Source organism: Littorina saxatilis, linkage group LG1, assembly GCF_037325665.1.
Source record: "Littorina saxatilis isolate snail1 linkage group LG1, US_GU_Lsax_2.0, whole genome shotgun sequence".
In the NCBI taxonomy this organism is placed as follows: Eukaryota; Metazoa; Mollusca; class Gastropoda; order Littorinimorpha; family Littorinidae; genus Littorina; species Littorina saxatilis.
In genome coordinates, this window is record NC_090245.1 from 90,725,282 (window position 1) to 90,740,391 (window position 15,110).

General features: G+C 41.2%; 1 protein-coding gene across 2 annotated transcripts in view; it reads right to left on the reverse strand.

Annotated features, from left to right (window-relative positions):
• The window catches only part of LOC138945386 (arrestin domain-containing protein 2-like), a 37,187-nt gene extending 23,591 nt beyond the window's left edge, over window positions 1–13,596 (reverse strand). Inside the window, exon 1 of one of the 2 annotated variants that reach the window (XM_070316827.1) lies at window positions 13,099–13,596. In XM_070316827.1, the coding sequence (XP_070172928.1) occupies window positions 13,099–13,216 (118 nt within the window). In that variant the 5' untranslated portion in view covers window positions 13,217–13,596. The remainder of the gene's footprint in view (window positions 1–13,098) is intronic. The other variant, XM_070316819.1, reaches the window with a different exon arrangement.
• Window positions 13,597–15,110: the final 1,514 nt, after the last annotated feature.

Genomic DNA, 15,110 nt, shown 5'->3' on the forward strand with positions numbered 1-15,110 from the left:
GGACACGATATTGTGCGGACACTGTCATGTATGCATGTATCACTGTTCGTCATTTTACCTTGCAATGGCTTGAACATTTATAACACAACGAAAAAATGAATGAAAGAAAGAAAGAAAGAAAAAACGAAAGAAAGAAAGAAAGAAAAAAAGAAAGAAAGAAAAAACGAAAGAAAGAAAGAAGAAACAAATAAAGAAAGAAAAACAGAAAGAAAGAAAGAAAGAAAGAAAAAAAGAAAGAGAGAGAGAGAGAGAGAGAGAGAGAGAGAGAGAGAGAGAGAGAGAGAGAGCGAATGAAAGAAAGTAATAAACAAAGAAACTTTAATCGTAAAAGACCAGAACGGTAGCTACAAGTTACGAATTATTCAATACTATCACAGGCATGGAAATTGAAAAAAGGCTGAAAATGTGTAAGTAATGGCAGGGGGGTTCGGGGGCATGCCCCCCCGGAATTTGTTTTCTCCAAAGAACCCAAATGGTGCAATTTGGTGTCATCTAAGCTCCAAGTTTGCCATTAAATTAGAACCTTTTTTGCCTCCCCCATTTATTTTTTCGGCGGACAGTTTGGTTTTTTCGGCGGAACAAAAAAAAAATCGGCGGAAATTTGCCTTTCGGCGGACAATTCCCATGCCTGCTATCAGCCCAAACTAAGCGGGTCCAGGAAGAAGTGGATGTCAGTAGATAAACGCCACAATGAACAAACAGACGAACTGACAAACAAATACAATCCAAAACGAGCAAAAGGGGAAAGGTACAGACAAGCAATGTTCATCATCGCATCCTTACAGACATAATTCACCAAGAGGACTTTTCTTAGCTAAGCATGGTTTCTATTATACATGTAGCAGCAAGTTTAACGCATTTTTCAAATGCCACTAAAACACGGCGCATCAGCTGTCTCCCCCTGACAGGTGAAAATAAATCATGTCATAAACACCGCGCTCCCAGTAAGGCGTTGTATGAATTCGAAATCGTGTCAAGATAGAAATAACAATACTCTCACGCCTCTCTTTGTAACACTGTCTGAGCTTCTTTTCCAAATAAGGAATTGCTCAAAATAACACGGCGACGCTTCACCCGGGGATACTCACAAAAAGGCCTCAAATCGCCCGAAGAGCTACACAGTGTTCGCTTTGAAATTAATCATGATGTCACCTCACACTTGGAATACTAAAAAAATCAGCGTTTGAACGTACATTTATTCATTTTTCAAACGCTGTGTTTGAGTTATCTTCGGCATACTGTAAATTATCCTCGCACTGTCTTCGTTATCACCCCACGTGTTTGCTATATTACATATTTTGGTTCCTGAATTTGCTCGTGTTTCGTCTGCTAGTGTTATGGATTACTGCCAGCATTGGAAATAATATATCGATGTATAGAATCAGAACTTTGACGGGGAACAGTTTGCATAATGAAACGGTTCCCCTATTTACATTGATTTCATTGCTCAGCATTGTCACAGAGGATTTTCGACCACATCATTGCAGCTGTGTGTAAATTACCACAGAGCAAATTTTCCTTATTCTTTTCAATGTTTAATTTGCAAGAGAACTTTTCCAAATGCGTCTTAAATGCCACATCTTTAAACAGCTTAAACAGCTTTCTGTTGCGTTCAGGATGATATGAGTAAGACTCCAGATTGCATTTTTAAAAGTTTCTCATGTCTGCATTACCACATCAAGCTCCGACGTTAAGACGCCATCCGACAATAACTCTGTCGGGTTTGTATGGGTTGTTAAAGAGTGAATACCCTTGCTTTTACTTGGACAAACATTGGAGGGGCCAATCACAAGCGAGGGGTGTGTCTGAAACACGTGGACAGGAGCACATGTGAATTTATTTGTCTTTGGAAAAGCACTCTTTCACTCTTTCACAACCCATATAAACCCAAAAGAGTTATTTCCAAACATCGTCTTATACTACTGTACAGTCGTGCTCGTACCCGCAAACATCGTCTTATACTACTGTCATGCTCGTACCCGCAAATATGTAGCCTTTAGCTTGATACCATGATCACTGCTTTTATTTTCCCTCGACTACACGCGGGATGGCAGGTTAAGTACCTAATAAGTATTAAGTAACAAGGAGAAGTGTTCATATCTATGATTGCTGACTGCCGCCAACTCAGAACTCCTCATTGAAATGACTTCCAGTTTGCTTATTGAACTATCTGTGTAAAGGCAAATCCATTGTGTCTGATTGTTCCGGGGGGCCCGGGTAGCTCAGGTGGTAGAGCACTGGACTTGTGATCGAAATGTCTCTGGTTCGAATCCGGGCCGAGTTATTTATTCAGCTTTAAAAACTTCACACAAACGTTTATTCGGCTGGAGACATCTTTTACAGACTGTTGTTTTGTACACTTACTTTGTTTTTAAACAAACAAACAAACAAATGAACCGACCGACCAACCAACCAACCAACCAGTCAAACAACCAACGAAGCAGCTAGTCAAACAACCAACACACAAAATATGCCACATTTCTTTCACTATGTCACATGTTGCTTTAGCACGTGAACACTTTTAGCGGCATGACATGGGAACTGTGGCACGTACAAGGGCCTCTGACAAGGAGATGTCATTTTTATGACACACATCTTAACACATGCATGCATAATTCTCTCACGCGACCAGCGCCGTTACTGCAGAACGTGTACAACTCGAGAAGAATTTTTCATGCACAGATAACACTTGCGACGTTCCTATCCCAAGACTAAATTAGTGGCGTGGTTTTTTGTTTATTTGTTTGTTTGCTTAACGCCCGGCCGACCACGAAGGACCATATCAGGACGGTGCTGCTTTGACATATAACGTGCGCCACACACAAGACAGAAGTCGCAGCACAGGCTTCATGTCTCACCCAGTCACATTATTCTGACACCGGACCAACCAGTCCTAGCACTAACCCCATAATGCCAGACGCCAGGCGGAGCAGCCACTAGCTTGCCAATTTTAAAGTCTTAGGTATGACCCGGCCGGGGTTCGAACCCACGACCTCCCGATCACAGGGCGGACGCCTTACCACTAGGCCAACCGAGTCGCGTGATGCCATATCAAAACATTATACAGGGGCGGATCACATCATTTGGGGGGGATTTCCACATTTCTTTTAGGGACAATTCGACGACGCAAAGCGTTTAGTAGAGGGCGCAAAAATGGAGCACTCTGGTGCAATCTGAGCCAAGAAACTTCCCCTAATACACCTTCAAAAAAGTAAATTTAAGAAGACAAATGTGGATCAAAACAAGGAAAATTGCCACTACCTTCCAGAACCGTCATTTAGATGACAAAGGCCGGCTCCTAGGGGGGTTCGGGGACATGCCCCCCCCCCCCCCCGGAAAAATGTGATAAAAATCAAGGAAAATGGAGCAATCTGGTGCAGTTTGAGCCTTCAGTTTTAATTTATTTTTAATTTTTAATTTTTTTTTTGTTTAGGCTAGGGAAACCCCAGAAACCCCCCTGGATCCGCCCCTGTTATGGTCAATATGTCGGCCTAAATCTTAACGATTGACCCTGAAAACTAGACACCATGGAGACTACAATCATGTAGTAAGGCTTAGCTAGCCAAAGCCTGCACACTCGGCTCCGGGAAGCATGCGAACGTATAGTACCTAAATAATCTATTTGCTCTAATTGTGAGCATATTTTTCAGAGTGAACACGACATATCTATACATGTTTGGATTCAGGAAGTGATAAGGAATACAATGTAATCACTTTTTAAAATTTGATTTTAATTCGAATTTAAGGAACTGCACACTGAACAAACTCACTAATTAATTTTGAAGCTTTTAAGCTGAAATGCAATCCCTTTGTTGGACTGAGTGAAAGATGCTTGACAAAATTGCAATCAATTTCGTTAAAAATTGAGGTCGTCCCAGTACCGTCTCAACTTTCACTAAAAGTCGGATATGACGCCAGAAAATACATTCCTCGAAGAAATGTAAACAAATATCTGGGTATATATCATCTGGAAGAATTTGTATGTAAGGTGCAGTAGCTTTTTCAGAATCGCTCTCTCTACAAACACACACACACACACACACACACACACACACGCACACACATACACACACACACACACACACACACACACACACACACACACACACACACACACACACACACGACTGTTTCAATTGTGTGTGTATGGGCGGACACACACTTAAAACATTCATGAATACTAGTATCAGTGTCCACAGAATGTTTGGCGGAAAGTGTTAACATGACTAATTATGATGAATTATAGTGTCAACAAACTCATGGCATCAGTGAGCAAACTGCGCATTGAGTAAACAAATCACACACACAAGACAGACACGCAGCATCTCAGGAATGACATATTAAATGCAAATGCACTGGGAAAACACGGTAACTCAAATTAAAATGGCAGGAATGAAGGATTGAGTTGAAATACATGTACGCAGAACATTCAGTAACCTAGATTCAAATGTTTCATATATTCTGGACCCATTTAAGTAAATCGTGTCATGGTATTTTGCATATTGTTACATGTTTGAAGAAAAGGAGATTCTTCGACCTAGATATTTGACACAAAAACAAAAAAGTGCAGAGTGGACGATCCCTTGCATCACATCTCTCAAATTGCTTACACTTCCTCCATCAAGTCCGACCCCTCCTTTACTACATACTTTTTTTTTCACCTTTTTTTTTTTTTTTACATCCAAACTTTCTCAGTTACTCTACTTATTCTTCTGCGTTTCCATGTGCACTCGTGTTTTTACATTTAGTCAAGTTTTGACTAAATGTTTTAACATAGAGGGGGGAATCGAGACGAGGGTCGTGGTGTATGTGTGTATGTGTGTGTGTGTGTGTGTGTGTGTGTGTGTGTGTGGAGCGATTAAGACTAAACTACTGGACCGATCTTTATGAAATTTGATATCAGAGTTCATGGGTATGATATCCCCGGACGTTTTTTTCATTTTCTCGATAAATACCTTTGATGACGTCATATCCGGCTTTTTGTAAAAGTTGAGGCGGCACTGACACACCCTAATTTTTCAATTAAATTGATTGAAATTTTGGCAAAGCAATCTTCGACAAAGACCGGGGTTTGGTATTGCATTTCAGCTTGGTGGCTGAAAAACTAATGAGTGAGTTTGGTCATTAAAAATCGAAAACTTGTAATTAAAATTATTTTTTTATTAAACGATCCAAAAACAATTTCATCTTATTCTTCGTCATTTTCTGAATCCAAAAACATATACATATGTTTAATATATTTGGATTAAAAACAATCTCTGAAAATTAAAAATATAAAAATTATGATCAAAATTAAATTTCCGAAATCGATTTAAAAACAATTTCATCTTATTCCTTGTTGGTTCCTGATTCCAAAAACATATAGATATGGTATGTTTGGATTAAAAACACGCTCAGAAAGTTAAAACGAAGAGAGGCACAGAAAAGCGTGCTATGCAGCACAGCGAAACCACTATCGCGCTAAACAGGCTCGTCAGTTTCACTCCGTTTTGCACAAGCGGCGGACTACGGTCATTGTAAAAAAAATGCAGTGCGTTCAGTTTCATTCTGTGAGTTCCACAGCTTGACTAAATGTAGTAATTTCGCCTTACGCGACTTGTTTTAATTGCACGAGGACGATACGACACTAGCAGGTCTGCACAAAAGTAGACACGGTGATCTGAAAAACCTCGGGTTTTAACTCATCAGGTGCAGTTTGGATTCGAACCCCAAGCCTTTGAGGTTGAAGGCCGACGCCCTTGTACCAAAATGCTATAAGGGATAAATAGGTAACACAACACATCACAGCATGCCTTCCTCCAGAAAATTCTACAAAGTCATTTTGGTTAAATCCTCCCTCATACGTTACGTTTTTTTTCTGTTGTATGATAGTCTTATTCCAACACCAATTTCGAATTATACAAGTTTTCGGGGCAACTAATGGACAGGCCAAGTCCTTATTTAAAGCGGGTTTGTAAAGTGGTATGCAGGAGGTGAGAGAACCCTCATATGAAATAAAGATAGGTGAATGAAATCCTTTTTGCAGTAAGAAACGAATTTTTCCCTGAACAATTGTCGCTGAACTTTAGCCAGCAGTGGTCAGTCCACTCACTCTTTCAACCGTACCTACATGTGTGACTGGCGAAACATAAGTGACATATGTCACTTGGGGGGAAGTGTGACCAGCATGTAAGATTATCGTCTGCTTTGTCAAACATGGCAAACCATTCGCAATGCTAATGAATGACACAGGCCTGCCGTAAAAAGGACATTTAGGTGGACAACAGTAACAGAGACATTCATTGCCCATGCTGTTCTAAAGGGTGTCTTCTTCTTTTTCTTGTTCTTCTCTCTCTCTCTCTCTCTCTCTGTCTCTGTCTGTCTCTCTCTCTCTCTCTCTCTCAAATTATGCAACATCAAAAGCATTATCTCTCTGTATCGCTGTCTCGCCCTGTCTTTAGCTCTGTCTGCCTGTGTCTCTCTCTCTCTCTCTCTCTCTCTCTCTCTCTCTCTCTCTCTCTCTCTCTCTCTCTCTCTCTCTCTCTCTCTCTCTCTCTTGTATTGTTGTTGTTGTTTTCTTGTATACTTATTTTTGTTTACAGTTGAGGAAAATTCACTTGTTTCGCCATTGAATACGACTAACCATCCGATTCGCTAAAATTTAACCGCTTTCTTTTTCTGAAATTGAAATAAGGTTTTTGCAAGCTAAAATGTCTTACACATTTCGTTCGACCTTAGTTTATAGAATTACTGGATAATTTCCCTTTGAAAACGTACTCAAAGGTCAGTACATGTTTGTCCACGTGGGTTCAACATTTGTGTCCTATATGTGTTTTTCTGCCTGGTTCATGTTTATCGTTTGCCACGTAGCCATGTTCTTGGCATAAATTATTGCACATTTTGCAGCAGTTTGTGCTCTTCACCAAGAAAATATGTCAACTTCGTTGGCAGTTTCTCCGCATAAATTAACTTTTCCTGTCTAGTTTTATTTGGAGGGATGGGGAATGGCTTTCAAGAAAAACAAAAAGTGGACTGGACAAGCTAACGATATGGTAGTTTAACATTCAACCAGTGGTTAAACATGAACAATTATACAGCTAACGAAAGCTTGGTCGCAAAGCAAAAACAAACATTTCATGTGAAAAAAACCCCGTAAGCACATTAAATCCGAAACTTCTGCAGTATGTCTGGAGTATGTTGGGATATGATCACACATGTATTTTTATTTTTTTCCGTTAGAAAAAAAAACCCCAAACAATTATAAATGGAAAAGGTACAAACAAACAAAAAGTAACAAAATACAACAAAAACACATTGAAAAAACAACAACCAAAACAAAAAGTTCAATCCAAAAGGAACATAGTCATACAGACTGTGTCAACCATCCAGCTAAAAAAAAACACAACAACAATAACAACTTATTTTTGATAAAGATACTTAACTTGTACAAATTCGACTGCTGGGGTTCCTTATGAGGTTAAGCATACTTTAGAGATAGCACCACAATACTGTTATCTGATAGCAGTCTAAATTCATGGTGGTCGCTTTGGGCGCTGGGGCATACAGGGATGTTGCCACAAATTCATACCTATAGGACAAATGTCCTGAGCTCTTCGGCATCAATAGGACATTTGACTGCTTTCACTTTCAGACATTTTAATAGGACATTATAATTGTGTGCAAAACACAAAATTATCATGTGCAAACACACATATCAGTACATCAGTACATGCACCAACATTGTGTGCAGGACACACACAAAAGAGAAACAAACAAACTAAAAAACGACCAAAACCTTCAGCACTATCACGAAAAGAATATATATAGGTTACACACTCCGAGTTCTGATTATCTTGCATATTTTCCCGAGGGTCGATTTTCATGTATTACCGAGCCTTTGGCGAGGTAATACATGAAAATCGACCGAGGGAAAATATGCAAGATATTCAGGACGAGGTGTGTAAGCTATTTATCCCATTACTCCGACGTTTTCATTAAAAACACTTACTTTTTCTACCAAAACCTGCCCGTGCCTGTTTTCAGCTTGCCAAAAGCCTCCGCAGTCGAAATTCATGTTAATGAATTCATGCGCAAAGCTAGTTCCCATTTGTCAGCATAATGGACGGCGTCATTCGACTTGTATGTGGACATTCAGTCATTCATATTGCTTTTAAAAAGGTCTGCTATCTGCTTTTACATTTTGAAAGTCATTTTAAAATATCCCTGTGTATATTTGACATCGGCTTTCGTTATACTCAATTCGGCATACCGGGTTTATATTTTTACCAGAATTGCGCACGATAATGGCAGCGCAACAAATTCAGTTCGGGCCGTGCTGGTTTGATCGTTGACCCAAGCCAGTTCGCATGCAGTGTTACTTTTTGTCAGTCGGGGATAGAAATGTTGGCTGTCATCGAGCTGTTCTGTTTTGGTTTTCACACGTGGATCACTTACATATTCAGTCGTCGGGTTTAGGTGAGCCAAAGCTTCAATACGTCGCCTGTTGTAGACGTTAAAGCAATAAAGCTTGGAAGTTGTATGTCGGCACTGAGAGTCGGTCGCGGTACATCGCTTTCTACTTTGTCCCGGTCTTGAGTTTGAACACCAAAGGAAGGCTACATCTAACACCTCACATCCTCTTCTCTTCCCCATATATCTTAACTGTATCTCCAACTTCTTTTCTTCTTCTTTTTTTCATTTTGGTGCCACTCCCCCATTTGTCGCTGAACCCCGCAGTTGACTCGACTCGGATTCACACAAGCCCGTCTAGCAGACGACAGTTCGAACAGTCTTGAACAGCACGGTTGCAAGCAGATTCAGCTATCAATCGAAGCAATACACTTAGCCAAAGCAAATAACCAAATGAGAAAACCTAACGTTTGATTTGACTTCATGGTGAGTCTTCTGATAATTGTTTTGGCGTTGGAATGGATCTCAACGGGTTCCCAGCTACGACAACTTTTCCAGAGTTACTGTGCACCACAGGCATGCCTTCGACAATCGATGTCAGTTTCAGATTGAGTTTTCGAACTACCAGGTGACTGGGTTGTGTTTTGATTGCTCTCTCTCTCTCTCTCTCTCTCTCTCTCTCTCTCTCTCTCACGGTTCTGTGTAGATGGCTGTCTGTGTAAAAATTAGGGAGTATCGTCCCTTGATCCCACTCGCGATACTCGTTGAACATGCCTTTGACCATGAAGTTGCTTCAGCCAGCGAAATATCTCGACTCCGCTCTTTAAATCCATGCAGAATGTGCGTATCGTATGAAGTATTCTTTATTTTCTCAATATTGACACATGTAGTCCTGTACCTATACGTGATATTGACTTTGACACCACAAAATATTTCAGTCGTATGTTGAAAAAAGTAGTCCATCTGTAAACTCTGAATATGCAGATGACCTCTATAAATTATTCAATTGTACTCTGAAATCAAAGACAATGAACAATGACAGTTGAGATCGAAACTCGGTTGTGATGGGATATCCATATGGTTGTGATGGAATATTCAGAATAATCACCTCCTCAGCTAACAGAGACAAAGAGGCAGGTCATGGGATAATATTAAATATCGCGCTGTCCGAAGGAATGGAGTTCTTATCGGACCATGACCGCGCTCAGTTGAAAACGATAGGACATCTGACCGTAATGCGGCTATGTGAATCGGACATTTGAGCCTTGTAATCGGTCTATGTCCGATGTCCGACGCCTAACGACATCCCTGGGCATATGATGATTAATGTTTTTTTAACGCCCTCACGGTTAAACCATTAGGGGCATGTTCCCGACTAAGGCATTTGCTTGACACAGGATTTGTTTCGCAATGTTATGCCCCCCCCTCCCCCACCCGGTAAAGTAGTCTTAATAAATTAGGCGTGAAGAATTCACTGTCATCATTGACTGCAACTGTCGCCACGTTACAGTAGAAACCTGTACACGGAGAAATAGATGACAAATAGCCGCTATAAACGTTTAGAACGCTTTCTTTACTATATACCAAAAATATTGTCCAAATGAGATCGTCCCCAGATACTGCACTCGGCCGGAATATGTGTGGGGTACTCTCCTTCTGAAGAGCAAAGAAAAGAAGAACAAGAATTTAGTACCTCATACAGGTAAATGCCATTGGTAATTGTCACCTTGGCATATACTTCACACACCTTCTGAGGCCCTTCCAACCCCTTACTTTTCTGTCCACTATTTTGTTTTTACTGACAAGAATCGACAGGTCCCATAGTGTTTCTGCTCGCGTATGTTGGTATTCAGAACTGTAACTTTCAGTTACCCACACATAGTACAAACAGGCTGTTTAGTATACCTTCTCACAACTTGATGCACAATGAACTCACTATTCATACACAATACTTCGCATGTTCATAATGGTTTTTGGAACTCAGAATAGACGCTGGCAAACTGACAAGGTTCCTCGGGCATATAAGCTTTGAACTTATCATTGATGAAAGAGGCATTAGCCCTCGTACTGAACTTGCCTGGAAATTGATGCTTTGACCACGGATCAATAAATGGCTTGTGCAACACTTGGATAGTATCCTTGACTACAAAGCTCTGAGACATTCCATCTCTCTGCTATAAGTAGGGGGAGCGGAAGTCATAAAACGGTCGCCCCAATGGTGTTTGAACCATTTCGAAATGAATACTAAAAATCTTTTACAAAGATTATGGGCTTCATCACGAATAGTTGGCAAGAAATGTGAAAAGGTTTTAAATGATTTAATGCCTGAGATGAACACAAATTTCAAGGGTAATTAGTGAAAGTCGATTTCTCGGCTCTCTAGTATTGGAGACTGCATACAATAGACCAGACCACGTGTTGTATACACTGGTGGGACTAGACCAGTTTGACTTAAATGGAGTACGTGGTTGGCATATTCAGTTAAATTTTATCGTTCGTTCCGCGTAAATCCACCCCAAAGGGGCGGCTGCTGCCAAGGACACAATGTACTACATGTACTACTTTTCTGACTGAAGAAGAACTGGTCCTTGTTCACCATCGATCTCTGTTGCTGACATGTGTGTGTACAGACTTTCTTGTTCTGAAACAATGCAGGTCAACGCAGACAATACCTGCTCTGTCTATTCGACCGCAGCTGAACCGATATGTTCATCATGTTTATGGTGACATGTTTATGTTGACCTCTGTTGACCTTATGTGGACCTTGACCTGTTGTGATCGGGACAAAGGGCGTGCCTGATGGAGGAGTGACAGGTTGACCGTGAATAGTACAGACTGGCGAATTTTGTTTCATGTTCTGGCTCGCCCGACACGCTTCATTTGATGTGTACAAACAAAAGCGAAAAGATATCAGAATGAGATGTGTGTGTGTGTGTGTGTGTGTGTGTGTGTGTGTGCGTGCGTGCGTGCGTGCGTGCGTGTCTGTTTGTGTGTGTACGTGCGTGTGCGTGTATGCGTGTGTGTGTGTGTGTGTGTGTGCACCTGTGCGTGTGTGTGTGCGAGCATGCGTGCGTACGTGCTCGTTAGTGTTTGTGTGTGTGTATGTGTGTGCGTGTGCGCGTGAGTGCGTGCGTGCGTGTGAGTTTGTTTTCGCTCAAATGCTTGGGTAAAGCAAACCCAAAACCTGTCAGCAAAGAAAGTACAAGGAACTTAGTCGATAAATATCGACAGGGGGCGGACAAATGGTTTACATGTGAAATGTGTGTATATGGGTGTGGTTCTGAAACAAACAAACCATGTGAACCCCCCCATCCCACCGCTCGCGGGCTGAACGACTGACGTCACATGTCGCTTCGGTCTTTTCCTGAGAAGAACACCGCGTGTACATAATACACAATTGTCAATTCGATCGCGTAGCACTGCCAATGCACATTTTCGCAACGAAAACCGTGCTACTGTTTCTTGTGTGTTAAATCTGAAAGCAATATAAGTGAACGAACAATTGAAAACTGATATCACGTTACTAAACTCCCAAAAGTAATAAATTACTTCTGACTGCGGTACACAATACGGCAGTCACCTCTGCGAATGCTGTCGAAGAATCTAACCGAAAGTAAACATTCTGGGAATCTACGCGCATCGGCCTTGACGCAAGTTCAATACTTAGCCAATGAGCGCGCCGCGGCGAAGTTGGCCGCTGTAAGTCTCGCAGCGCTGGCTGGCTGAGCGAGTTGCGTGTCCATCCTTTTTTGGTCCAAGCCGCACCGTAGACCAGATTAGTAGGTGCTTGATTTTGGTATTTTGATTTTACATAACATTAAACCTTTCTTGGGGTTCATGGTCATGGCAACAGCCATAATAATATTATATCATGTATAATATTACATTTCAGCATATTTGAATTACATGTCATCATACCAAACTGTCATACATTTTTATTCCTACATCATTCTGATTGATCACAACCAAACCTACTATCAGTGGACACATCCAAATGTAAGCGCCTGTTCTTGACAACTTTTAATCGATCTAAAAATAGCAACTTGCTGGGCCCTCTGCCGCCAACAGACACTGTTTGGCCTGTAGGTAAAATGTACAATGTATTTTCTGATTTGTGCACAAAAGCTTTATTTCTTTTTTCTTTTTTTTAACATAACAATGTTTAATGTCACTGTATGTTTAAAAGACCATGGTCATATTTGTAAAAAAAATGTTAAATTAGAAAATAAATAACATTTTGGTTCATGATTTTTCCTACACCTGTGCTAAAAATAAGAAATAAAAATGTCGGGTATATAAGTCTCTCAAATACAGCTAGGTATGAATGGCTCGGTTTGAGTTTGTTGCGGTTGACCCTGCACAATGCGACATATCATGTTTTTGTTGAACAATTTTGACGTCACCCCTCCCATAGGGTGACGTATTTCACAACTTCCTGTGTTACACAAACTCTGTGATGACCAATTTTGACGTCACCCCTCCCATAGGGTGACGGATTTCACAACTTTCTACAGATGAACAATGTTGCCTTCACCCCTCCCATAGGGTGACGGATGTCACAACTTCCTGTGTACACAAACTGATGACGTATTTCACAACAAAATGGCGCTGCCCATGGTCAACCTCTAAACTATCCGTATAGAATGGGGGCGTCCTCGCCTTACACTGATCCTGGTTCAAATCAACACAATACACAAGCATTCGACTCACCTCTGATCAAAGTTGAGTCTGTGAGCACCAGCACAACCTCCCCTTCAAGATTGCCTCCCGCCCAGCAGACGGCGCGGGGGTCTGAAGTCTGGATCGCCAGACGCTGCATGAAGGCCATAGTTCACAGTCGGTTCAACACTTCTTTTTGTCAATGGGAAGAATTCTAGAGTCCCAGCTGCATACAGTTCCTGCGAGCTGGGATTGCCGTTGGTGTGAAGAGAGTCACGGAACTTGAAAGAACACACGCTGAGCGGGAGACATTGTGCAGCACTGGCATAATTATGTTTTTCTTCAGAGTTAGGAAACGGCAAATCATTGTCCTACCGACAGTGCTCTTTCTTAGTTACCTGAAACTCATGAATAGAGAACAGAAAAACTTCATTGCAAACATTAAGATTTTGTGCAGAGTACACGTGTAAGAACATTTCATCACCATCCAGGATGTACATTTAGCTTTGCTCCATTCACCATGCGACTATGTTTCCAGTTTTTTTTCTCTCATCCGATACTATCGTGGCTCACTCCTGTTTCTCCATCACTTTAATGTCATCCACAGGAGGAGAAAATGTAACAATAACAATACCCAACACATGTGCACAATTCACTTCTGCACAAGCGTTCACGCTCTCAGGCTTATCCTCCCTAAGAACGGTCCTGCGAGTAGACACAGTTAAGATACACGATCAGTGGATCGTAACACACTCTTCGTTGTATTCTTTCTCTCGTGAGAATCTGGGCAACAATATTCAGGAGAGACGACTCATTAACACCGAATAACAGGCGTGTAAATGTCGCGGCATAACCGTACAACATTCCATGTAACTGTCAAGTTTTGCGTGTACCGCTGAACGTCCCCACAGACGGCCCTCTCATTTCGTCAAGAAACAAACAGAAAGTGACGTTACCAAATGAGCCAAATGCCGCACCCGTTAAAGTTTTCACTGAATTGTTTGTATTTATGTCCAAGAAAGATCTTTCCAATCGCTGATGGCTCACTAAAGAATGACATTTCCTAAGTGGGTATCCTCCTCCTGTCTTAGAATTTCACCACTGAAGAAAAAGAAGAATGGGTGTAAGTTTACACTCACCACAACAAATGTACTAAACTTAATTGGTGACCGTTTTACAAAAGATCAAACAATCACACAAAATTAGGTTAGTTTTGATAATGGCAATCAAGTGTAAAGTAAGGTGTTTAAGCCAGAGCAAATAAAATATGCTTAGCCCAATCAGTGACAAGATTCCTATTCCTATTCAGGTCTTCTCAATCAAAATAGCCTACAAATGTTTTTCAAGAAAGACAATAGATATTTCTTACAGTAGACGCACTGCAAACAGACCACTGATAGCTAAAAAATGCTTTTACCGGTCTTATCTGAATTTTCAGACACCCGAACTCTATATTCGACAACATAATTATTACATGTGTTCAAAATTGAATCCCTATTTCTCTCTCTCTCTCTCTCTCTCTCTCTCTCTCTCTCTCTCTCTCTCTCTCTCTCTCTCTCTCCATCTCTCACTCTCTATCTATCTATTCGTCTCTCTCTCTCTCCATCTCTCTCTCTATCTATCTATCTCGGTCTCTCTATCTATCTATTCGTCTCTCTCTCTCTCTCTCTCCATCTCTCTCTCTCTATCTATCTATCTATCCGTCTCGGGCTCTCTCTCTCTCTCTCTCTCTCTCTCTTTCTCTCTCTATCTATCTATCTATCCGTCTCGGGCTCTCTCTCTCTCTCTCTCTCTATCCATCTCTCTCTCTCTCTATCTATCTATTCGTCTCTCTCTCTCTCTCTCTCTCTCTCTCTCTCTCTCTCTCTCCCCATCTCTCTCTCTATCTATCTATCTATCCGTCTCGGGCTCTCTCTCTCTTTTTCTCTCTATCCATCTCTCTCTCTCTCTCTCTCTCTCTCTCTCTATCTATTCGTCTCTCTCTCTCTCTCTCTCTCCATCTCTCTCTCTATCTATCTATCTATCCGTCTCGGGCTCTCTCTCTCTCTCTCTCTCTCTCTATT